This window comes from Convolutriloba macropyga, chromosome 1 (assembly GCF_964194025.1).
Source record: "Convolutriloba macropyga chromosome 1, txConMacr16.3, whole genome shotgun sequence".
NCBI lineage: Eukaryota > Metazoa > Xenacoelomorpha > Acoela > Convolutidae > Convolutriloba > Convolutriloba macropyga.
The window spans coordinates 47,568,890-47,592,670 of record NC_134468.1 but is presented as its reverse complement, the minus strand read 5'-3'; the positions used below and the strand labels follow the sequence as shown (position 1 = coordinate 47,592,670).

Sequence of the window (23,781 nt, the reverse complement as noted above, 5' to 3'; positions counted from 1 at the left end):
ATTGAAAAAGCTAAGCTAGATACAATTCTAACTCCATACGATTTAAATGTATTAATTAAAGGTGATGCAACCAAAACAACGAGTAGAAGTCAGTTTAATCAATTACTTTATTGGAGATTCTTTTGTAGAGGCCATTTCTTGTTTCAATGGCGATTCTTTTTTTAAAACTGATCATAAAGCAATTTTTCTAGTACTTAACAACAAAGTATTCTACAAAAGCAAGCCTACAACAAAAACGATTTATGATAAGAGTAACTATTCAGCCGAGCAATTTCAGAAACTTTTAGAACAAAGCGATTGGATATCTTTCTATAGTTGTGATAACGCAGAAGGCAGGTTTAAAGAATTTGTTTTGAATGTTTCAACGGTTATCGAAAAATGCGCCCCACTCAAAAAGTTTTCATCAGGAACAACAAAAATCCGATAAAAAACGCAGCAGATGATATCATCCGAAAAATGTTCGATGAAAGAACAACTGAGCAAGATAAATGGCAAATTATTAATAACGTAAGAAGTTCCGGGAAATCAGGATGCTCAATAAACTCTTGGAAATATTTTTAACGTTCTTTTAACACAGCTAAAGTAAATGGCTAACTTTTTGAACTACAAGTTTTAAAAACTGGGTGATACATTTTCTTCAACACCAATAAGTCCTTCTAAAGACAGTTATCATAATACTTCTAAGTAAATTTCTTTTCGTTTTATAACCGTTTTTTCGTGCAGAAATGTTTTAAAATCATTAAACCCACGGAAAGCCCCGGGACCTAGACGCTTACCAGCTTGGGCATTGAAGGATGAGAAAACTCAACTTCGTAGCCACTAACGTTTCTAATCAAAAGATTTATGAAGAGAGATTCTCCACTGATTTAAAACGAGCTATTATTATACCGCTCTACAAAAAAAAATGGAGTCCAGAAGACCAAGAAAACTACAGGCCTATTTCGGTAACAGGAGCATTATCCAGTGTTCGAACGATGTTTATATAATCAAATAGAGGAAGATATGCTCAATGAAAAACTAATTACAGTTTGGCTTCAGAAAAAGAATATCAACTACTGAAGCACTGATATATTATACCGAAAAGATTCGAAAGGAAATAAACGACAAGAAATTGGTTTCTACAGCTTTTTTAGATCTCTCCAAAGCTTTTGACTCTATCAGCCATGAAATTCTATATTCCAAGCTAAAATATCTCGGGTTTGATAAAAAATACAATTTTTCTAATTAAAAGCTTTACCTAGGGCCGAATACAGAAAACAAGTGTAAACAACGTTGAATCAGATTGGCTTTCTCTTTATAAAGGTTTTCCTCAGTGGACTGTTTTAGGATCGCTGTTGTTTAATTTGTACATAAACGATATCAAGTAGATAAAGACATCCGAATATGAGCATTTACAATATGCAGACGACAGTCATTCTATGTTTTGATCAGTCTTGAAAAAGCGTCGAAAAGACTAGAAAATGCAATCCATGAGGTCTCAAAATACTTTGATCAGCATAAACTAAACTTAAAGGCCAAAAAACCGAGTATTTATTTTTTTGCAGCAGTATCACTTAGCAGTATATCAAAAACCTGATAATATCTTTAGAAAAACAACTAAGTTGGTCTGTTAAATTATGCTGCGACAGACGCAAATATGATACCTCCTCAGATTTGAAACTGAAACATGAGATACTCCCAGTTAGTTTCTTTCTAAAATCCAAAAATCATAGTTTATTTCTACAAAATAAATCAAAACAAGATTACTCCATACAGAAACCTAGATTTCTCAAACTCAGATTATAAAACAAAAGCGTACCGGTTTGTGGTACCACCCTATGCGGTCCAACAGCCAAATTCTCCAGAACTCAATTTTTTGTATTAATTGTGATTTATGGAACAATGTAATACTTAAGTCAAATCTCAAATGCAATAATACCAGTCTGAAGGCTTTCAAAAAACGACTAAAAGCCCATTTTGTGGCCGAATTTAAGATTCAAAACAGATAGCGTACGGTAGACTTCCATGGAAGGATTTTAGATATGAACGTTACTTATTTCTGATGTATTTCTCTTGTTCAACTGATAAACTATCTTTGATATATACTGTCATACACTGCAAGATTGTATTCTACTATGTCAACGTTCTAATTGAGTGTTCTTTTTTATTAGACATGTTTTAGCGTCGATAAAAATGTGAATTTGGTATTGAATCATTGCGACAGTTTTCAACCAACCAAGGGTGCAGGCTTGTTTTAATTAAATGTGCTGACTTGTGGCGAGCCTCCAATCAAGACTACTCAACTATGTCAGTTAATGATCCGTTATTTAAACTTTTAACTATATCTGTTAATCTGTATTCACTCATTTTTCACGGTTTTCTGATAACGGGTTTCTTAAATAATTGCTCTTAAACAAAGTTTGTTGCAATTACCTCAGTCCTGTTGGTCTTTTTGTGCGATTTTTCGCTTGACTGATATCTGGTCTCACCCATTTGAGTTTAAGTCCTCAAAAACGGGCAGGTAGCGTCTAGCGGGCATTAAGATCTCTTAGAGTCTTTCAGCTCACTAGGTCTACAACTATGCTAATAAAGGTGTAAAACCGTTATCCAGACCGAATTGTTAGAAGTAATGGACCAAAATTCAACGAAAGTTTTTACTTAAAATTGGGTTGAACAATCTTTTTCTGATCTTTCTACGTATATTAGGACGCATTTTATGCGTATTTTAATTCTGATTGGTTAATGTTTTTGTGCTTTATACTCACTCGCTTTCTTTACCCGGTAACACATGGGATTCACCCCTGCTGCCCTCACCTCACGCCCCTTCAATTAAGCTAAAGCTGGCCTCACTAACGACTACTGTCGAAGCCAACCGCTCGTCGGTCGTTTGAAAGCAATTGGCCCGACGTTAGTCGCCTGTTTTGATATTTTTTTGCAAAGAGCGACGTTCTTTGTGTAATTGAAATCGTACTTTGCGTTCTGATTTTGTGTACAGGAGCAACTGGAGTTAATAATTGCTGCAGAATTAACTTAAAATGTTTCTTTAAATACTTTGATTTACGTAAGAATTCTATCGGCTCGACGGCACGGCTGGATGTTTTATAGATAATAGCGTGCGGCCTGTTTCCATTCACTCTTCCTTCTACTCTTATATCGTGCAATGTGACGTCAACAGATCTGGCGATGTGCCAAACCAATTTTAAATCACCCGGTGCAGGGTTTAGTTCCACTTTCGACAAGATTCGCCTTCTTACGGTCTAGTTTAATACTCGTGTCGAGTTTCCGGCAAGTCGTCAGCTCCGTTTTCTCTGTTTTCTTTCGTAAGGTTGTTAGCTCTAACGCGTTCGTGCGATTTAGCGACAGCGTGCTTCGAACAACAGAAGCGATTAGTAAAAGGTATAATAATACCATAGTTGTTTGGTTTGCTCTAGTGGAACAAATTTCTTCGCACTTAATTGTTTTGGCAACCAAAAATTCAAATATTTTCTGTTATTGCCATTCTCTTGCATTTTGTTATGACTGGCCGCAGTATATGAAGTATTGAAACATTTTTTTGTTACATAACCATGCTACTATTGTTGAAGTTTTGAGCAACATATTGTGCTTGGAAAACCACAGCTGAAAGAGAAAACATTTTTCATCGTGTTGTTGCTATTACGCTTTCTACCAAATCTATCTTGGGATCTTTTTTACTTTTGAAAACGTAGGAAAGGCTAGGAGCAAAGTCAAGATAAATGTTGAATTGCATATAATTTTATCACAAAAAATTAGATTCTCCACTATTGTATCAGTTTATGGAAAACATCCTTGGCTGTAGATGTGAAACGCTTTCTTAAAGCTGGGCATAAAAATCCAATACACCAAATTTTAACAAAAATGTTTTCCTTTTCAACCCATTTTCAAATGGATCCCCTCCCAAATCAAAACAAAAGTTCCGTAGTAATGCAACATTGCTACGTTACCCTTCCCAGTGCAGTGGTTTAATTTAATTGCAGCAGTATATGTACAGCCAAATGTGGGAATATTCTGTGCAACGCATTGAATCAAGCGAGCCCGTTTATAAAGCTTTTCTGTTGTCTGTCGAGTATACCTTTTAGGTAATAATAACTAAATCTTTTTTATGCTATTTAAACTACTTTTTGCATCTATTAGATATCTAATCTGTTTATTCAATCCGTTTTATTAGTATCTTTTTCTAAAATACCTTTAATTAAAGATATCTCTGTAAGGATCAGTTCAATTTTTCTAGTCTTTCCAGAAACAATATTGATTATTGAAAGTTAAACTTAACTAGACCTTCATGAACAATAAATGATTTCAGTTGCAACCGCTGCCAGGAAACTTGTGCGGTTGGAATATAGGCTCCTCCATCTTGTGAAGCAAGAAAAGCTAAAACTAAAGCCCCCTCCTGTCATCAGGAGCCATTTATCTCACGGTGGTAGTTTGTTCAATACCGTGTATCCTGCAGGTTTCTGACTGGGCTGTTACGGGGAACCCAATGTACAATGACAAGAAGTACAACAACAAGTATGCCTCTCAGTTTGCTACAACAGGGGCTGGACAGTATGCCTACTATCATGAGCACGACGACCAGTTTCAAGTTGTGGACACCCTCAAACCCAGCAAGTGAGTGTCTAATTTTTCGAATGTTTAAATTACGGTCTGTATTTTGCGATCTTACCATTTCTGCCCCTTCAGGGTAGTTGGTTCATACTGAAAAATGGGGGTTAGGAGCTTCACAGCAGACCTAAGTTTTTTTGTCATCTACCAATTTTAGCCGACGGATCTCTCCTGCGGAGAGGTACGAATGCGGTACCATTAGAAAAGCCCTTGAAAACTGAATAGATTGCTGCGGAGACTTTTGAATAATTTTTTGATTTCTCGAGTCAATGTTTAAATTTACCACATTTTTTTTCAGTTTTGGGCCCCGCAATATTCTCTCAGGAGAGACAGCAGTTATACCATCGAAATGCTCTTAAAATTGAATCAATCGTTGAAAAGATATCTTCAGCTTTTTAAAAAATATTTTAGCTTAGATACGACAACGCACTGTATTGATAATTCTAGTGTCACAAAATCTGTGGGATTGGAAACTTGTTATCAATAAAAGTCCTAGATAACTACTTACAGCTTTAACATTAACAGGCTTGAGTTTAAGGACGTGAATTGGAAGTTTTAGGACTTATATTCAATTGTATATTTAACTGCGCAGTTTTCATTATAAAAGCCGTTTGTTTGCTTTTAACCAGCGAACAAATTCTGTCAGGTCAGATGAAGCGGAATCACTGTTTGACACAAGTCATTCAAGTTCATTGAAGTCTTGTTGTTTTAGGCCTTTTGTTGTCACTATTTGGAAAAAGAGCGTAGTTTCTTTGACGTCAAAGCACAAGTTTTTCTTAAAAATGCTTGAAAAGCTTTGCAATTAAAAGATCTGAAAGTTATTCTATGTTTAAAATGTTAATCGTTGTTTAAGGCCCATGTTCCGTGGAATGGCTCGAGGAAGGTTTATGCCAATGCAAAGGGGAAGAGGTCGTGGCGTACCCGCTCCAACTAGGCCCAACAATCAAAGTGGCAATGCATGGAGAGGTAATAACAATAATCAAGCTAACCGGGGTTGGCAGCGTGGTAAGTTCCAGCGAGGTGGCCGCAATAGGAACTGGCAATCGAATAACAGGAATCAGGTATCGCGAAAGGCTTCTGTTGAAGTTAAGCTGGAATGGGATGAGATTGATTACTATGACTTCCCGAGGTTGACCAAGCTAAAGCTTCCTGACGTCAACAAGCCAGTGGAATTGATACAAGCTGGAACTCTTGAGTACTATGATAAGAAATTCGATAAGGTGAACACAAAGAGTGAGCGAAAACTAACCGATATCAATCGAAGGATTCCTACGGTAACGACCACTTTAGATCCCATTATTAGGAAAATAGCGGCCAAGCATGGAAATGTGTACGCGACTGATGTTATCCTGGCGACGTTAATGTGTTGCACCCGCTCAGTGTACTCATGGGATATAGTGGCAACTAAAGTGAAGGGAAAGATTTTCCTTGATAAACGAGAAGACAGTCTATCTTTTGATTGTCTAACTGTAAACGAAACAGCACATGAGCCGCCATCATTAGATCCGAATGAACTCAAGTCACTTTCAGAGGAGAGTACACACGTTAATTATTGCTTCACACAGCAAGTGTTAAGAACTGATATTGAGCCACATGGGTTCAAGGAACCAAATCCTTTCGAAGACGACGATGACGATGATGAGGAGGAGAACAGGTATCCTCTGGCTCCTATCGGCTACAAATACAGAATGTGGGATCTCGGCAACAACATCTCACTTGTATGTCGATGTGAACAAGATGCTATTAGTGTTGGACCTGATGATAAGAAACAGTTCTTAACAATTAAAGCCCTAAACGAGGTCGAACACCGAAGCGATTGGCATCAGAAACTAGACCAGCAAAGTGGAGCTATAATTGCAACTGAAATGAAAAATAACAGCTTCAAAATCGGAAAGTGGTGTTTGCAGGCATACCTCGCTGGCTCTGACATGATCAAACTCGGTTTTGTATCTCGGGTCAACCCTCGTGATAATAAGATTCACGAGATTTTGAAGGTCCAGACATTCCAGCCCAGTGAGCTGGCCAGCAGTATCAATCTGAATTTCGATAACTGCTGGGGTGTGCTGAGAGCCATCATTGATGCAATTAATCGTCAGCCCGAGGAAGAAGGCAAATATTTGCTGCTAAAAGATCCAAACAAAACAACTATTCGACTGTACAAGATTCCAATGAATACTTTCTCTGACGAAGAAGACTCAGATGAAGATGACACAATACCCGAAGAGAATGAGAATAATTAAGCAAATTTATTGATTCTTGCAGCGCAATTTTATCCGTGAAAGCTGAAACACAATACAATGATGTAATGTGATACGTATTTGGTGTATCTGTGAGCTATGATGGTTGATGTAGCAATTCTTTGATTTGTCAATATGCATGGGATGTATTTATGCTTTGACGTTTCCAGGTGAAATTTGAATTGAATTTTCGGCTTCCTTACGTTTGGTGCTTAGATGTTTCAAGTTGAGAACATAGTTTTAGCCATTCTCTACTTTTGCAAGCTATGAAGTTTTTATTTGCTCTCGAATAAAGTTTGAAGCAATTATTGATTATTGTAAAAGTGCGTGTCTTATATGCATAATTTTGCAATTTTGCTTGAGCGTTTTGTTCAAGAGCATTCTTTCGATTTCACTTCTCGACTTTTTCACGCTTGACTTCTTTATTTTCACGTGACTTGAATTGCTCTTATTCAGAAATTAAATCTTGCTAATGCAAAAGCAATGTGCGATAGACTAACGCAAGGCCCTGATAGTCGAGGAGTAGCTGTTTCAGTCTAGCACGGTGGATGCCGAGGGTTCGAACCCTTCCTTATTCGGATTTATTTTGCACCCATGATATTTTATCTAGGATAAACACCCTCTAATTAAATTGCTCCGCCTGTCGTTCAAGAGAAATTTGTCCAATTTTAGTCGGTTACTGTTTCTGTTCCTTCTCTCCAAATCTTTTTGGGTATAAAAAATTCTACGTCAGAGTGGATGAGTAGATTTTTTGTCGCTTAATCAGTTTTCACCAATTAATATTTGGAGGGAAAAGGGACAAAAAGCTATTGTTAGAAAGCCCGTGACCTTTGAAAAAGTCGTGGATAGAGAAATCTAAGAATATCCGTAGAATATTAAGCCTTGATGAACAAAGAGCTTCTTGGTTGCTGAAGCTTTCAGCGCTGGTCAAAAAAAACTTAATTTTTTTTTGTCAATTTTTGGCTAGTTTTCAATCATGACATAAAGGTACACATTATTACGCTGCATTTATTGCAATGTCTTGCCATCATTTGTTAATTGTTTAATTGCTTGCAAACGAAGTTTGTATCAATTTTATTATTCCTGCGGTTTTTCGCGAGACCGATTTTTTTTTTCTGACCTATCTGACTTTTCGGCCTCAAAAACGGGATAAACAGGTAACGCTCGGCGGGCATTAGCTTCTCTTAGAGCCGTACGCCTAACCAGTCTCAAAGAATGCGTTGTTTTGAAGTGAAAATTTTAGGTTGTGAAGTGTGGTTCTAAATCTTGAGAGTTTGACACCCCACACAATCACCCGCCCGCTTACCCCTCAAGACCTTCCTCCTCCACCTACCAGATTGGATTCCGTTCTTGTCCAGCCCCCCAAATTTACCCCCGCCCCAATCAGTTCTCACCCCCCCCCCCCCCCCCCACCCCCTCCCATTTTTGCATCTCTGAGCCCCAGCTGGGTACTACCGAAGTCAACCACTCGCCGGTCTTTTGAGAGCAATTGAACTTCAACCGACTCGCCTGAAGTAGTCGGTTATGTTTAAAGGATTAAGTGTGTTCTATTAATCGTTTTGAATCGAAGTTTTAAACAATTGTAATAGTCCTTTGATCTGTCAATTTTTAGCTGGATTGTTTCTTCGTCTGATCATTTTAACTTTTCGTCCTCAAAAACGGGATAAAGAGATATACCCCTGTGGGAATTGAGTGATCAGCTTTCTTAGAGCCCTGTACGTTTCTAGTCTCTAAGTATGCAATTCATCGAAACCATAAATTCATTTTGAAGGGCAGCTTATAGTAGTTAGAAATTTGACCCCCTTCTTCAGTCCATCCTCTCTCTAAGTCACCCCTTTCGTCGAGTCCCCTGGTCTCATTCCATCCCTAACCCCGCATGCTTGACCCCGCAACCCCTGAGATCCGACTGCACTCATCCCCAGCTAATGCTGGCACCCCTACTCCCAGGTGACTACTACCGAAGGCTGCCGCTTGTCGGTTGTTTGAGAGCAATTGGCTCGACATTAGTCGGTTATGTTTGATCACAATGATCCCAAAATTGCATCAATTGTTTGTTGCTTTGAGAGTGTAGGTGTTAAACAAAAATCCGAGTGTTAAATCTGTGCTTGACATGGTTTAATTGTAACGCTGTTATCAGAAAATACAATTGGTGAAACACTGCTGATAATTTTTAAAATACTGAAGCTCGGTGACTGTGTATCACATCACTGGAAAATTTGTTTGCCTAGGTACGCGCCCCAGCGTTCGCTATTTTTTAAATAGAAAACAGCTCAAAATGGCGATTTTTTATATGCTAGTTGCTGAGCAAACTCTTAATTGTCAGCTGGATCTTACTTTTTGGAAATTGATTTTAAAATATTTTCCTGGCTTTTCAAAATTGGAAGAAGTTCTAAGAATTTTTGCTCCCAACCTGTTAATTTTATGTTTTCCGAATCAGGATTATGTCACTCTGCCATATTGCTTTTTAATAGCCGCCCCTATCTCAGCAGGCTTTTAAGCGGCCCTAATTTTTTGTTAACTTCGTCGAATAGAGTTGTTTCGCTATGCCTTAGATACAGCTTATTCAACATTTTGCGTGAAAATCTTTTTGACTTCTCTAAGCTAGTTGCGTTTGTCTCTCTGTTCAAAGTGCTTTTAAACAGTAGTTGCTCAGCAGACCAATATTATATGAGCAGATTCAAAGCCGAAAAACGAAATCAAAAATTGAAACGGTATAAACCCACAAAGCCTTATTTTAGATACCCGCTACTTGAACTTTGTTCCTATAAGTCTTATTTACCATCTCTTGTGCTTACTGGTATTGATAATAGCCGACACATCCCCTCATTAAGAACAGATGTATGTCTAATAACGGAATGACATCAAAATAGTTTGTAATGACATCTTTATAGTTTGCGCTTTAATTTTTTTGTACAAAATACATTTTTTCAGTTTTTGTCTCTCCAATCTCAATCGGGTTTATTGGAATTCATGGTGGCTATTTTGCGGCAATCAGCTAGGTACATTTATATATTGGGCAATTTTGAGCCAAAAGTAACACAATGGGAAAAATCGACGAAAACATCAGAATTTTTAATAAAAAAGGGTTTAGTTTAGGTCTCCCCTTACTATTGCTCTAGCTTGGAAATAAAAAGGTGTTGAAGGGTTCGGTAAAGTAAAATTGAGACTCCTATCAACAGTTGTTGGTACCTCTTTTTGAAAAAGAGAAACACTTCTAGTGTTTTTAAAGAAATTGCTCAAGAAATGGCAGGCAAATTTTTAGTTAAAAATCTTTTGGGTATGTTACTGATGGCAATATCTTCAATTCGGAATCCCATATATTATTTAGAGTTTGAACAGCGTAAGAAGAACTATCATTTTAAATAGTTTACAACCGCTTTCGTCCACTCGAAGGGCTAGTTTTTAGATGCTCATTAATTTCGCTTGACGCGTTCCGCAAGTTTTCTGTAAGTAAAAGTTTTTGTATTTATGTCACTATATTAGCAAGCGAATGGACTATAATTTGTCCCAATGAATTGCCCGAGTAGTAAGTAAAAAAAAGTGGCAAAGTCTAGAAAAATTGGATTACGCTGGGAATCGGGATTTATTGCACTAGGTAATCAACGTTTTATTAAAGTAAATGCTTTAAGTATCAAATTTGCTTTCCTTCAATTTGTAGGCTGAGCTTTAGTATAATTACTATGATTTAATGAAACTACAGCTTAAATAACTACGATTCTTGACACTTGGATGAAAAACAAGCTGTGAATTTTTTTCTGCATCAGTTTCAATTTAAAGTCGGGGCAAGAGAACAGCAGGTTGTTTTCCAGTAATATGACGGCTATGTTTAGAAATTTTGACAGTTGGAGACTTTCTGGGCAATAAATTAACTAAGGAAAACTGCGCGTCTTTGAAAACTTTCAGCAGGAGGGCATTTAATTTGAGACATTACTTCAATGAAACCATGGATGTTTGAGTTCTGGTGAAAAGAGAAATTGACTAATTAGACATTTCAATAGGATTGTACTTCTTTCGAGCGTACGTGATTTCCTCTGGAACGCGAGAATTCTGAACTCCATATACAGTTGTTAATAGATTTGGCTTTGCTCGTATTTTGCATGCTCAAAGTAATGTAAATAATTTCCCTTCTGAACGGAATACGTTACTAATGTTATTGAAAATGACTTTTTTTCTGATTAGAAATGGAAGGCCACATCCGGGGAAACTCGCAAATTCTAGTCGAACGTCCATTTGTATCTGGCACATTGTTAATAATAAAAAAGTAAGTTTGTCCTTGAATGTAATTATTTAATTGGGTTTGCTTACAATACTTTTTGATGAAAAGAATTGTTGATGGGGTGTAAATATTAGGTTTGCTGGTGGGCATATGTAGGAATGGACCCACAGACAAAGATTGGAAATAGTGGATTGGGGAAAGATTGGAAAGAATGGAAAGCGGCTTAACTTGGGGAACATGTAGTCCTAGATCTTTTTGGGTGAGATTGGGGGCTCAAAAAGGTCCTCCAACAAATCTTGTGTATTTCATCAATCATCTTCATATATAAATTCGGAGCAAAATTGTCCTAAATTTGGAAACGTGCTGTTTTTGCTTCAAAATATTAGAATATGGGCTTAATGAGCTGGAAAAATATCGAATTAGGAAAATCTAAGTGCCAAATTTAACTAAGGTTAAACTAAACCGTGAGCAGTTATTTTGATTAATTAAACTAAATACAATTTTTGTTCCGACCCCACGAGTAGAGAGTTGCGTGTGGTATCATTAAAAAGCCCGCCCAGTGTAGAATTTTGAATTAAAAAGAGTTTTTTTCGCTTTTTTAGTGGATTGGGGAAAGTGGATTGTGGATTGGGGAAAGAATGGAAAGGGACTTAACTTGGGGAAAATGTAGTCCTAGATCTTTTTGGGTGAGATTAGTGGCTCAAAAAAGGTCCTCCCACAAATCTTGTGTATTTCATCAATCATCTTCATATATAAATTCGGAGCAAAATTGTCCTAAATTTGGAAACGTGCTGTTTTTGCTTCAAAATATTAGAATCTGGGCTTAATGAGCTGGAAAAATATCGAATTAGGAAAAGCTAAATGCCAAATTTAACTAAGGTTAAACTAAACCTGGAGCAAATATTTTGATTAAACTAAATACAATTTTTGTTCCGACCCTACTAGAAGACAGTTGCGTGTGGTATCATTAAAAAGCCCGTCCAGTGTAGAATATAGAATTAAAAAGAGTTTTTTTTTAATTTCGTTCTTTTTTTCGGTGAAACATCGAGGTTTAAAGTTTGTGAATGGTATACCGATTTTTGTTGTTTTTGTTCACATTTTCCGTAATTTTAGCCCAAATTTTCGTGAATTTTGCAAAATTTCGTTAAAATTCTCAACAATGGTGTTATTGGTTTTACCTCTAAAGATACAGGAGGGTTTTAGGGGTTTTGAATGGTTTGATCCGAGTTTTTCTTTTGCTAAACTTTTCGAGTTTCAGGTTTTTCATCAAAATTGTTGCCAAATATGCTTTTTTTAGCTCACATTGTGAACGTTTGCCAGAAGTAGAGACCTGAAAACTCAATCTTTTTAATTGCTCTCGAACAAATAATTTCGTAGCAATTATGGTAAGCGTACTTGTCTTTTTTTTCAAAAAACTGTCAAAGCGCATTTTTTTTTGTCGCTTTGACAGTTTTTTCGCTTCTTTCTATAACCTTATATGACTTCTCAAGTGACTTTTTCACGCTTCCGTTCTTCAATTTTTGAGTGATCTCTACTGTTCTCACTCTGAATATAGCTTGTTGCTAATATAAAATCGAATGCAGTGTGGCAATAAGAAGAGTCTGATAGCCGAGTGGGCAGTGCTTCTGGTGAGGGATTGGGAGTTCTAATCCCGGCGTGGTCCCTTTTGCACACATAAAGGAAAATTTAGCGCCTTAATTAAATTGCTTCGCCTGTCGTTCGAGAGCAATTCTTCCGACATTAGTCATGTTATTTTTCAAGGCTAAATTTTTTTCAGCTTCCTATAATTACAACTCCTTGAATTAAAACTGTTACAGCTTCTAATTTGAAATCTTCTTTCGAGGTATTTGACATTGAATCTCCTGTTTTTCCGCAATTCTCACATATTGATCAAAAATAATTGGTGTATGAGTAAAAAATTTGCTTCCGACTCGAATCATTCAGAATAGCAAATAATAACAAATTAGTCGGCCGACAATATTAGTCTTGCCACTAATTAAGACTTTGAGACAGGACAAACAAAGAAATCAAAGAGCAACAAAACACATTTAGATCCAAAACCCAATAGCTATTTTTCTGAACAAAATTTATATAATAACGAAGTCAAAATAGCATCCGAAAACCTAAAACTAAAGAAATAAGTTTGTATTTCACTAGAAACAGCATGGTACCCTTCCTTGATGAAACTCAGTAACAGGTTGACAAAAATGACCAAGGGCAAGGTTAAAAAATACGTCCGTTTTATTTGAAAACAAATAATTACAATTTATGAAAATTATTGGATATCAATTGTGATCTTTAATTACGGTTTTGCTCATATATACCTCAATATGAACACCTCGAGACATGACATTTTCCGGAATATTTTGTACTTCTACATTAACAAATTACAAATTCAGACGAAGCATTCTTTAAGATTTTGCGAGAAAACGCGGTAAAAAGCAATAAACTCTGGAATCGATTAAATGCATAAACTATTCTGTAACAAAAATTTGTTGCGCTTTTTTGAACAACTTTGTGAGATATGAGACCGCTGAAAAATGAAATTAGGTTACAAATATTTTAAAAAGAATAAAGAAAAAGTTAAAAAAATAAATTTTTATTTTTTGAAAACAATTAACAAAGACAGAAACTTTAGCTATCAACTGAAATCAATATATAGGTTCCTTCAATTCTTGAAAGAAAGCCATTGGGAGCTTTTATTTTTAGGTAGAAAAGTCTGAATATATCATACGTCTACAAAAAGAACAAGAGTTGAAAATCATAGATTGGAATAGTTTTTGGCGAAAAACCGGTATCGAAGCCATTAAAACAATAAGCAATTTACTAAAAACCTTAAATATGTTCAATTATGGGCCTTCTTCAACAACAATAATGCGATATGCGAGTCGTAATTAATGAGACTAGGTAGCAAGTAGACAAGAAAAAACAGAAAATTGCAAAATTTCAGAAGTTTTTTTCAAAACATAGTTTTCAGGGTCATGAAAAACCTTAGGTTTCAACTGCAATCAGTAATTTAGTTCCTTTGTTCATTATAAGAAAGCCGCTAAGACCTGCTTTTATACAGAAAATATCGGAGGACTGCAAAAAGAACGAAAAATAAGGACGGCACAAATTGAAAATTTTGAGCGAAAAACCGATAATAAAGCCGTGAAAGCAGTAAGCAATGCACTGAAAACATTTGATATGTTCAATTCCTCCTCAATGCAATTTCTTTTATATGCAATCTGTAATGAATGAGACTAGTGAATACAAAAAACACCGTAAAAAATACGTCTATTTATACATATAATATATAATGTATTATATATTTATATATATATATATATATATATATATATATATTTATATATATATATATATATATATATATATATATTATTTATATATATATATATATATATATATATATTTATATATATATATATATATATATATATATATATAAATTATAAAACACGATTTCAAAGTCGTGAACAACTTTAGCTATAAACTCAAATCGTTAAATAAGTTCCTCTGTTGATGCAATGGAATACGCTTAGACCTGCAATTACTGAGAATTTATCTTACGGCTACAAAAACTGACAAATAAATACATGCAAAAAATTCCATTTAATTCTGCTGGAAGATTGTGTCGAAGCATTTAAAACCATACTGATATGCTCACTTGTGCGTTTTCATACGCTAATGATGTGATATCTGAGATTTTCAATAAATTTTACAAGACAAGAAAATGGACCTCAAAGACGGGAACATGTCCATCAAAAAAAAGTTCCGACTATCAAAGCAGAAAAAACTATTACTTCAAAATGTCCAGCTGAAAAAACATTAAATCTCCAACCATTAGAAAGACGATGCGACTTGTATTTTTCCACCTTCTGTTAAAGTTTGGCCAAAAAAGTTGGAAATCTTACTAATCCATTGTTCTTATTTGGAAATGTATTTTGGAAATGAAAAGTTAAAATGAACAAAAGCTTTAGAACAGAAACTAAGATAGGTTTCCTTGAGTGTCTGTAGGAAGTCAAATAGACCTGTCTTTAGTAAGCTTTGATTAGTGTTGTTCTTTTCTGTAATTAGCCGACAGAAAAGGAAAAAATGCGGAAATCTTTTTTAATATAAGATCATTTGATTATAATAATTTTTTTTGGGCCTGATAAAACGGCGATTACACCAATCCTAACCTTAATATTGTCGTTTGGCTATTGAGAACACTTTATTGCTCCGAGTATTTTGGATCTCTATAATTTGACTACAAAACATCGGAAAGAAGTCGTTTATTTTGCATAATTATGGAGTTAAATTAGCAAAAAACGGGCAAAATTTTTTTCAAGAACACTGAAAAGATGCACAAGTCAAATTAGCTTTCTTTAGACTTAAAGACAATAGTGTCAACAGTTTTCAAGTAATTTAATCCGGCAAATCTTTACAAAGGTCTAAGGAAGCTTATTTCGTGACATTTTTCCAGGAAAAAAGGATACATTTTGAAAAGTTCGAAAAGAAATTGGATCAAACAGTTCAAATACAAAGGTAAAACCAACAAAACTTATTTTACAATTGCGAAATTTTTTTGCAAAATGGCAAAAATGCTCAAAAAAACGGAAAACGTGAACAACGAAAATCACTTAAATGTTCACAATACTTTGAACCTCGATAACTCTGTGGAAAAATACGCTGATTGTTGTGGAATCCTGAATGTCTCTGGTTTACAGGTAGGCGCATAAATCTCAAAATAGTCCAGTCCTTCTAGTTGTTTGAAGCTCTTCGTCAAATAGCTCGCTTTGTATTTATCGACTTGACGACTGGGTCCCAATTGCTCTTTGTAGACCCATTTGCCCGGTATGACGTCCCTGTCTGGGTGGTCTCACTTGGTTCCAAGTCTCGTTATATTGAAGTGCCTTGACCTCGTCCCTCATTGCCCGGTGCAACTGGTCTCAATCGTCACCTTGCTGAGCTTCGAAGAGTGTTTTGGGTTCCACATAGTCACCCTCAGTCACAGCAAGATGGGTACTGACTTCTCCGAAATAGTGCGGAAGAATTCTTGCTGTTGTCCCTCGTCTGGGCTCTGCCCTGTCCGATTGCTCCAGTGCCTCTTCAGTGAAGCCAACGGTCTCTCACTCTGAGAAGTCCTGTGTCACTGTCCTCCAGTGACTCTGAGACTCCCTCTGGTTGCAATAGATCCTCCAACTAGTGCTGCTTCCTCAACATTCGAGGCATCTCGTCTATGTCGTTTCTTGAGTGTGCAAGCTCTGTGTCGTGCCACTCCTTTAATTGCAGTAGATGCTCCCTGTTTCTTGTTGCCATCGTTTTCATGACCATCCTCTGGGTGCCAGATTCACATTTGCTGTGACCCCTCATCTAGTAGGTCGGGCGTCTGTGTTGTCAGGGATCGAGTCCACTTCGGACTCCTTGATGATCACATCTCGAACTGCCACCACCTTCCGTGTGCTGGGTACGTACACCAGGTATCCGTTGTCTCCTTCCGTGTAACCCACCAACTTTCCTTCCAGTGCGTTGGAGACAAGTTTGCTGACGTCTCTGTCCCACTACATCATGAAGACTGCAACCAAAAGTACAGTTTACTAATTGAAAGCTTTTATACCTCGTATCAGCTCTGCTGGACACTTTTCTTCTCGTGTCACAATCAAGTTTCTGATCCTTGTTGCGTGAAGAATCGATGCTCCCCACATCTTGGGAAGTCTTGAGTCAATGAGCAAGCATCTTACCATCTCCAGCAGTGCCTTGTTGCACATGTCAGCTAACCCATTCTGTTGTGGCGTCTCTGGTATTGTCTTCTCCTTTAGAATGCTTGTATATAAGTAGTACATTTTGTACTGCTCTGAGAAACGCCTTCAAATTGTCTTGCCTCAGCTTCTTGGGCATCCCCACACTGGCAACAAGTTTCTTCAGGCTTGCCAGTTCTTCACTCTTTGCCTTAACCAAGTCCACAAACACAAACTTTGTGTGTTGGTCTGCAAAAACAATGCAGAACCGGAACCCTGGTAGCGACTCTTACTATGAAAGGTCCCATCAGATTTTTGACACCCTCTACAGCTTTCTTCTGCTTGGGTCTCTGCCACTCTTGTTACTGGAGTCTTTGTGATCTTGAACCACTGTCTCTTGTGCATTCCTGACCTCATCTGCTTGATTCAATTGACCCAATCGTATGTGCCACTTCCTTGCACTGACAATTTTCACGCTGTTAGAACTCATCTTGATTTCTAGAACGCAGCAGGGTAAGTAAAACAAATTATTTTTTTGTGTTTGTTTTACCCGAGTTCCCTTCTGTTGTTTCATACAGCTATGTCTTTTCTCGAAAGTGAAGCTATGTCCGCACTCCCTGCATCTTGAGACTGATAGGAGGTTTGAGGAATAGTCAGGCACACACAAAACATTCTTGAGTTGCATTGGAATTCCTTCTCGTTTGAGGTTATGCTGATCCTCACACAGGCTCTGACCACCACTCTGAAAGCCTCTCCGTTGGGATTTCTGACCACTGATTGCATGGGCACAAAGTCCAGGAACGCTTCGATGTTTGTCACTCTGTGATCTGTACAACCGCTGTCCACTAGCATGCCTGTTGTCTTCCACTGACTAAGAGCTGCCCAATTTTCTTCGTCTGGTGTAGCCATTGTTGGACCAATTGCAACTGACTCATGTTTGCGTCCATCTCTATCTCGCATGCCCTGTCTAGGTCGCCCTTCTCAACGCATTTGCTGCATTGTGCGCTCTCCTTTCTCCTGCAGTCCTGGGCAAAGTGTCCAAGCAAAGCAGTTGCCTCTTTTGGGTCCCGTCTTGAAGTCACGCTTCACTGTCACTGCCATTGAACCACCCTGTCCTATGTGTCTGTGGTGTGCTCTGATGGAAGTTCTACAGCCCTTTCCTCAACTCTGTGAAGTTCGTTGCCGGGTTGAAGCTTTCCTGTATAACAAAACTGTACTGTCATTCCTCATTGGCAGACCATTGAGAACAAAGGTCTTGAAGAGGGTCTGTGAGACTGCTTCCACTGCTTGTTGTAGCATTGTGAGCAACTCCGGTCCTCTAATGAAGATGTTGTCCAAATCCTCAGAATCATTGAGCTGCAGTCAAGCAAGCTGTGCCGCCAAAGTCACCACTATCGGCGTCTCCACACTCTGAAATCTCTCTTGTTAGAGCTTCCAAGCCTTCGCTCCATATCTTATGTCGTCATCTCCAAAACAGTCATGTCTCATCAGCATGAGGGTTGTTGCATCTCGCGTCAGTGCCAGGTGGCACCACACATTGATTCGTTTCTCCTTGATGTCTGCAACTTCCTTCTCATATGCATCCTTCAGCACCTTGTGGTTCTTCTAATCATTGCTTGCCCCCTCGGCTAGTGGTGCAGGCTCATTGGGTTGCTCCTCTGTCCCATGTAGTGATTTGTTGAGTCCCTTCGTCTGCATCCTCGCCAAATTTCTCGTGCTCCAGATTGGAAAGTCCTGTGACTTTCCTGTGTAGGTCAGAGCTTCACTGTCTGTTGATCCATCGTAGTTTGAGCAGGCCAAAAGGTTGTAAAAACATAAGGTACTAAGCAGAAAAGGATTAATTCTCTCAACAAATTGGTTTTGTTTTAGCAATTTGTTTTATGACTAGAAAATGGCTGAGCCCATAACCTGTTGGGTTATGGACTTTTGCAAGCGGAGTAAAAACCATTTTTAACTAAGTAGAAAATTAGCTAAATGGCTGCGCCCAATACCTTTTGGGTTTTGGACTTTTGCAAGCGGAGTAAAAACCGTTCTTAACTAAGTAGAAAATTAGCTTTTCAAAATCAGAGAACAAAAATAATATTTTACCGTAGAAATTAGAGATTTACAGGAGAGATCTGATTATTAGATCAAGATGGTGATTTATTTTTGGGGATGAAAATGGGCTCAAAAAGTAGCTGTATATATACCCATCATCAGTGCGAGAAATTCAAGATACAAAACTAATCTTAGCACCATGATTTACAGTGGGTGTCGCAAGGGGTACCCAATAGGGTTTGCTTCCGCAATTTTTCTAGAAATCAGTTACAAGGGATACCATAAATAGCATGCAATAGTATTTAAACTTTTCTAAGAATTCGTTCACATTTCCGGTGGTATCATAATCATTCAATACGTGCTGGGATGATTTTACATCAATTAATCTCACTCTCATAGTAGTTATCTAGATTCACGAGTTTGAACCAAATACTGATTCTAAGCACCATCAATTGACGATTTATTTATATAAATTTTGTTACTAGAATCAAATATGCTCTTGTCTATGTAATCTGGGAAGTTAAACTTTCTTTCTAATAACTCTAACTAAGTTAAGGACTATAGTTTGATCGAATTTAACGAGTTGGATTACTTAACGAGTTTTTTTAAAACTTTTTTAAGTCCTTTTTTTCTGATTTTCTACACAAAGTTCTAGTGTCCTTTCAATATTTCCTTTAATTTTGTTTTTGTTCATATGTTTTGTGACTGAAATGACTTTTGCAAAATATCTTCAATATATATCAGTTGATGTTTTTCAAAGAAGTTTCTGTGTTAGCGAAAAAACGTTACAAGCGACATTTTTCAAGCTATGCTGTGATGTACTGTATGGTATACCTGAAACCACTGTAATCTTGATATAGCTAAAAGTAGTTATTGATGTTTTGCTAAGCTATTATTAAACGACGGAAAAGTTAGAAAGATGAAGAAATGGCGTAGCATAAGGAAAGCGAAGGCAGGAAGTTAAATAAATTCGGCTTGTTCTTATGACATTTTAATTATCTTGACATTTTTTTATTTGAACTTTCATTCGAGAAATGGCACTACGTTGTTGAACAAGGCCAAAATTTATTCAAGTAAAATTAAAATCTAAAATTAAAAGTGTATCTTTATTTAGCATCCTTATAAAATTTTGCTCTCGATTGAAGTTTTAAGCAATTGTTGTAGTTGCCTGTGTCTTTTTAATGCAAAATATCTGTGACTGTTATGGGCTTTTAAAGTGAAGTCAAGTGCAATGTTCTGCACCTATTTTGGTTTCATTTTACGTTTTGGATTTTATAGTAGCTTTTATAGGCTCTAATAAATATGATTTGAAGCCACTTAGTAAATCTATTGCTCCGCTAAGACCCGCTCCATGGCCCTGGTCAGAAACAGGCTACTTTAAAATCTACTAAAGATTTAGAAAACAGGCTACTGAATTTGTTCTAGAGCAACGTATGTCGGTTATGTTTGTTTTTTTTTAAAAAAGTTTATTTCAACTTTGAGCAGCAACTATTTGACAATTTTACCAGTTAGTTTAATGGGAGCTGATTAATTTGAGTCTTTGTCGGTTATTTAAATAAAAAGTATTGTTTTGATTTATCGTCAGAATTTGATTGTCTTGAAGGCATTCGGTTCATTCAGCTGCGTAAAACTTGGGACAAAATGCCAAACTTCGGACAGCATGGGCTATCCGTGTTTCGGAACTTGTTATTGCACATGCAGACTTGAAATAGTAAGTAAAGTCATCATCTTGCGTTCCTTTGTAACGACTCCTTACTTAAGGACAGTTGGTAGTTGAAGCAACTCAAACCTCTTGATGGAAATTTGGCTGTCAATTGATGGAAATTCAGTCGACTGGCTGGCAAATCTTTCTGTAAAATTGAATTATAAGTCTTTGAACGGTTTAGCCTAATTGTTATGAAACTTAATTAACATAGTTTCAAAAAAATGACTGATAATTTATCTTGTGTATCAAACTCAAATGATGAAATGATCAACACTGCGACATTACTTCTTAATAATCATTATGACCTCTCGAACTTAAGTAAAAGGCAAATTTTGCTGTCTGTAGACAAAATTGTGGAGAAGCGGAATAAAAGGCTGGAATATATGGAACGACAGTTAGAGAAATGTCGTGAGCCAACTGTAGAAAATTTGAATGGCTTCCATGAACTGAACTGGAGGACTTGAGAACTTGAGCGATATTCTCGAAAAAGTTGCCTCGTGTTCTCAAATATTGAAAGACAACCAAGTTCCACGTCCACAGTGCTGTCCATTATAAATAACATCTTAAAGGTGGGTACTACTGAGCATGACATTGCAGCTTGTCATCGTTTGCAAAATGGTCGAGTCGTCCCTGTTATCGCAAAAACTTTGTATCACAAGCATCGAGATCTTCTTTGGCGACGAAAATCACGGCTGCGAGGAATTTTAAAGAGTGAAAGAAAACCTGTGATCTTTGAGGAGCTCATGATCCCAATTGATTGAGAGATCAGGCAATAAGCAGTCCAAAAACGATGCAGGGTTTTTTCGAGAAAATAAAAAGTATACGCGTTTAATGTGAATAAAGAAGGTGCCAAAGCAGATGAGATCGAATTGATTGATGAATTAAGACCAATGAAAGTTTAACGTGTCACAAGGAAGAAAACAGAGAAAATTTTCGGTATTCAATTTGAACCAAACATCGCCGCCAAGTCTTATGAGGAGAGCGTCAAGCGACGGACGCCTCCAGCAGCATGCGGAGAAGAGATTTCACATATCGCCTCTATTAGAAGATGAAAACATGGCTATTGATCAGTCGGAATCAAGCATGCAAGCAATTTTGTCGAAACAGTTTAGCAGCATCAGTTGATGATTCTGCTAATTTTCAGTTAAGCGACAATATGGACAAAACCTAAACACAATTGTACTTCACTTTAACTTTCGATCTTTAAAAGCTCACTTGATGAGTTTTGTTTCTTTTAGTAGTTGTTATGTTAAGCCAAGTGTCATCTCTTTGACTGGGACTTTGTTAACAGAAGATGAATTGATAGAACACTTCTACAGACCAGGTTATCAGCGAGTTCTAGCAAAAGCTAGGTGGCGATACCGACGTGTTTCTCCTTGAATCAATCAAATATAAAATAAAAGACTAGTTCACAGTCAAAGCTGCTGAAAGCCTAAATCTGGAAATCTTTATCGGAAATGAAATTTTTCTTTTAACAGTCATTTATCAAACATCAAAGACTTTTGTAATAAGTTTAAAAAATTTATTGAACTGCTGAACAGCCATTCCTGTTGCCCGATCATAATAGGTGATTTTAATCTCAATTTTTTTCTTCAACCATTCTGGACTATCTTAACATCATTGAGAGCTATTGTTTTAGAATATTCATTGCCGATGCCACTCGAGAATCTAAAAGCTCATAATCTCTTCTTGATCATGTCTTGGAAAAATATTGTTTTGTCCGAAATTTGGAGACTGTTGCGCATAAGGTTAATGTAACTGGCCATTATCAAATTGAATATAGCCCAACCCCTCCACCGAATAACAGATCGCAATTAAAAATTTCTCAAGTCAAATAATTAGAAAGAGTTCTTTTCCTGGGTTAATTCTAAGATTCACTCTGTTTTGTATACCAGAATTAAACGATCAGTGCATCAAATTGAACAAGGCTATTTTAGACCCGCTAAACTTATTGGCTACTAAAGTAGTTTTTTTGCTTTAAATTACTATGAGAATCTATCTAATAAAAGAGACCGTATTGCAGCAAAACTTCTTACTGATTGTTTCAACGGCTCAGTAAACCAAGAGCACATGTTTTGCGAAACAAAGTAACAGCAGCTATCAAAAAGGCAGAAAAACATCATTACACAAATAAAATTGAAAGTTCTTGTGGAAGCCGGGAAAAATATTCAGTCATAAATTAATTTACGGGAAAAGTTCAAAAAAACTGCGCCATTTCAAATTAATATTGATGGATTATCATTTCAGAATAAGCGAGAAATAGCATGTGAGGTTAACAATTTCTGCAGCAGCATTGGAGCAAGACTGTCGAAAGGCTTTGATACCATCAGTCTGATTGAAGTTAGCCCCCAGCCTTTCTCAATCTACATGCAAGAGCCATCCAATTTTTCTGCTGAAAATACAGTTAACCAGTTGTCAGCCTCGTCTACAATTGATCTTCTTGATTGGTCTTTTTTTTATTGAAAGCTTGCATTTCTTTACTGGCTTCCATAATTCAAGATTTTTCAATGTTTCCAGGAGTGTATTTCCCCAGTGTTCAAACGGGCCAAAATTCTTCCCGTACATAAATTTTTTATCGAAATTTGATCTTAATATCTATCGACGAGTATCGATTCTTTCGTGCGGAAGTAAGATAATTGAAAGGGTCGTAGTCAATAATCTTTGACTAACTAAATTTAAAATTTTGTCTGAATGTCATTACGATTTGCGTCCGAAACATTCAACTGCAATCGAGGAGTTAATCGAAAACATAAGACTCCTGCTTGGTCGTAAAACGTCTGTTCCGTTAACACGTTATCTTGATTTGAAAAGGCATTCAATACCGGGATCATAATCATTTTGGCGCAAAACCGAAGTACATATGGCATGCGCGATCCTTTTTGAAGTTGCCTAAGGGCTTTCTTGCTGAAAGGAAACAATTAGTAGCCGTTGGAGGCATCCAATCAGTTCTGTGCGAAGTCTCTGGTGTCCCCCAGGGCTGCGTCATGGGGCACCTGTTGGTTTGAGTTTTTATAAAGGACCTTAGTGATCACTGCACTCTATCAAAAAATTTTAACAATGCTGACGATACTTCTCACTTGTTTGCCCTAAACACTAACCAAAGTGAAATTTAACAGGAGTTGAACATCATTAATAATTGGCTCGTTAGCAAAACAGAGTTGCAATGTTCCCTAATTATAGCAACGTTTTCATCTGTTCAAGAGACGAAGATAGAGTTCAGGGACGTAACTAAATACCCAGGTGTATGTATTGATAAAAATTTTTGAA

The 23,781-nt window shown here is 37.0% G+C and overlaps 3 protein-coding genes across 3 annotated transcripts in view; all 3 read left to right on the top strand.

Moving 5' to 3' along the window:
- LOC142339726 (eukaryotic translation initiation factor 3 subunit D-like) overlaps positions 1–7,038 on the top strand; it is an 86,019-nt gene extending 78,981 nt beyond the window's left edge. The window contains exons 3-4 of the mRNA XM_075389958.1: positions 4,448–4,605; positions 5,453–7,038. Of these exons, the coding sequence (XP_075246073.1) occupies positions 4,448–4,605; positions 5,453–6,839 (1,545 nt within the window). The 3' untranslated portion in view covers positions 6,840–7,038. The remainder of the gene's footprint in view (positions 1–4,447; positions 4,606–5,452) is intronic.
- LOC142339739 (putative RNA-binding protein EIF1AD) overlaps positions 1–23,781 on the top strand; it is a 133,733-nt gene that overhangs the window by 78,987 nt on the left and 30,965 nt on the right. The window lies entirely within an intron of this gene.
- Positions 1–23,781, top strand: part of LOC142339734 (large ribosomal subunit protein uL13m-like) — a 108,045-nt gene that overhangs the window by 78,987 nt on the left and 5,277 nt on the right. The gene's annotated exons all lie outside the window — the stretch shown is intronic.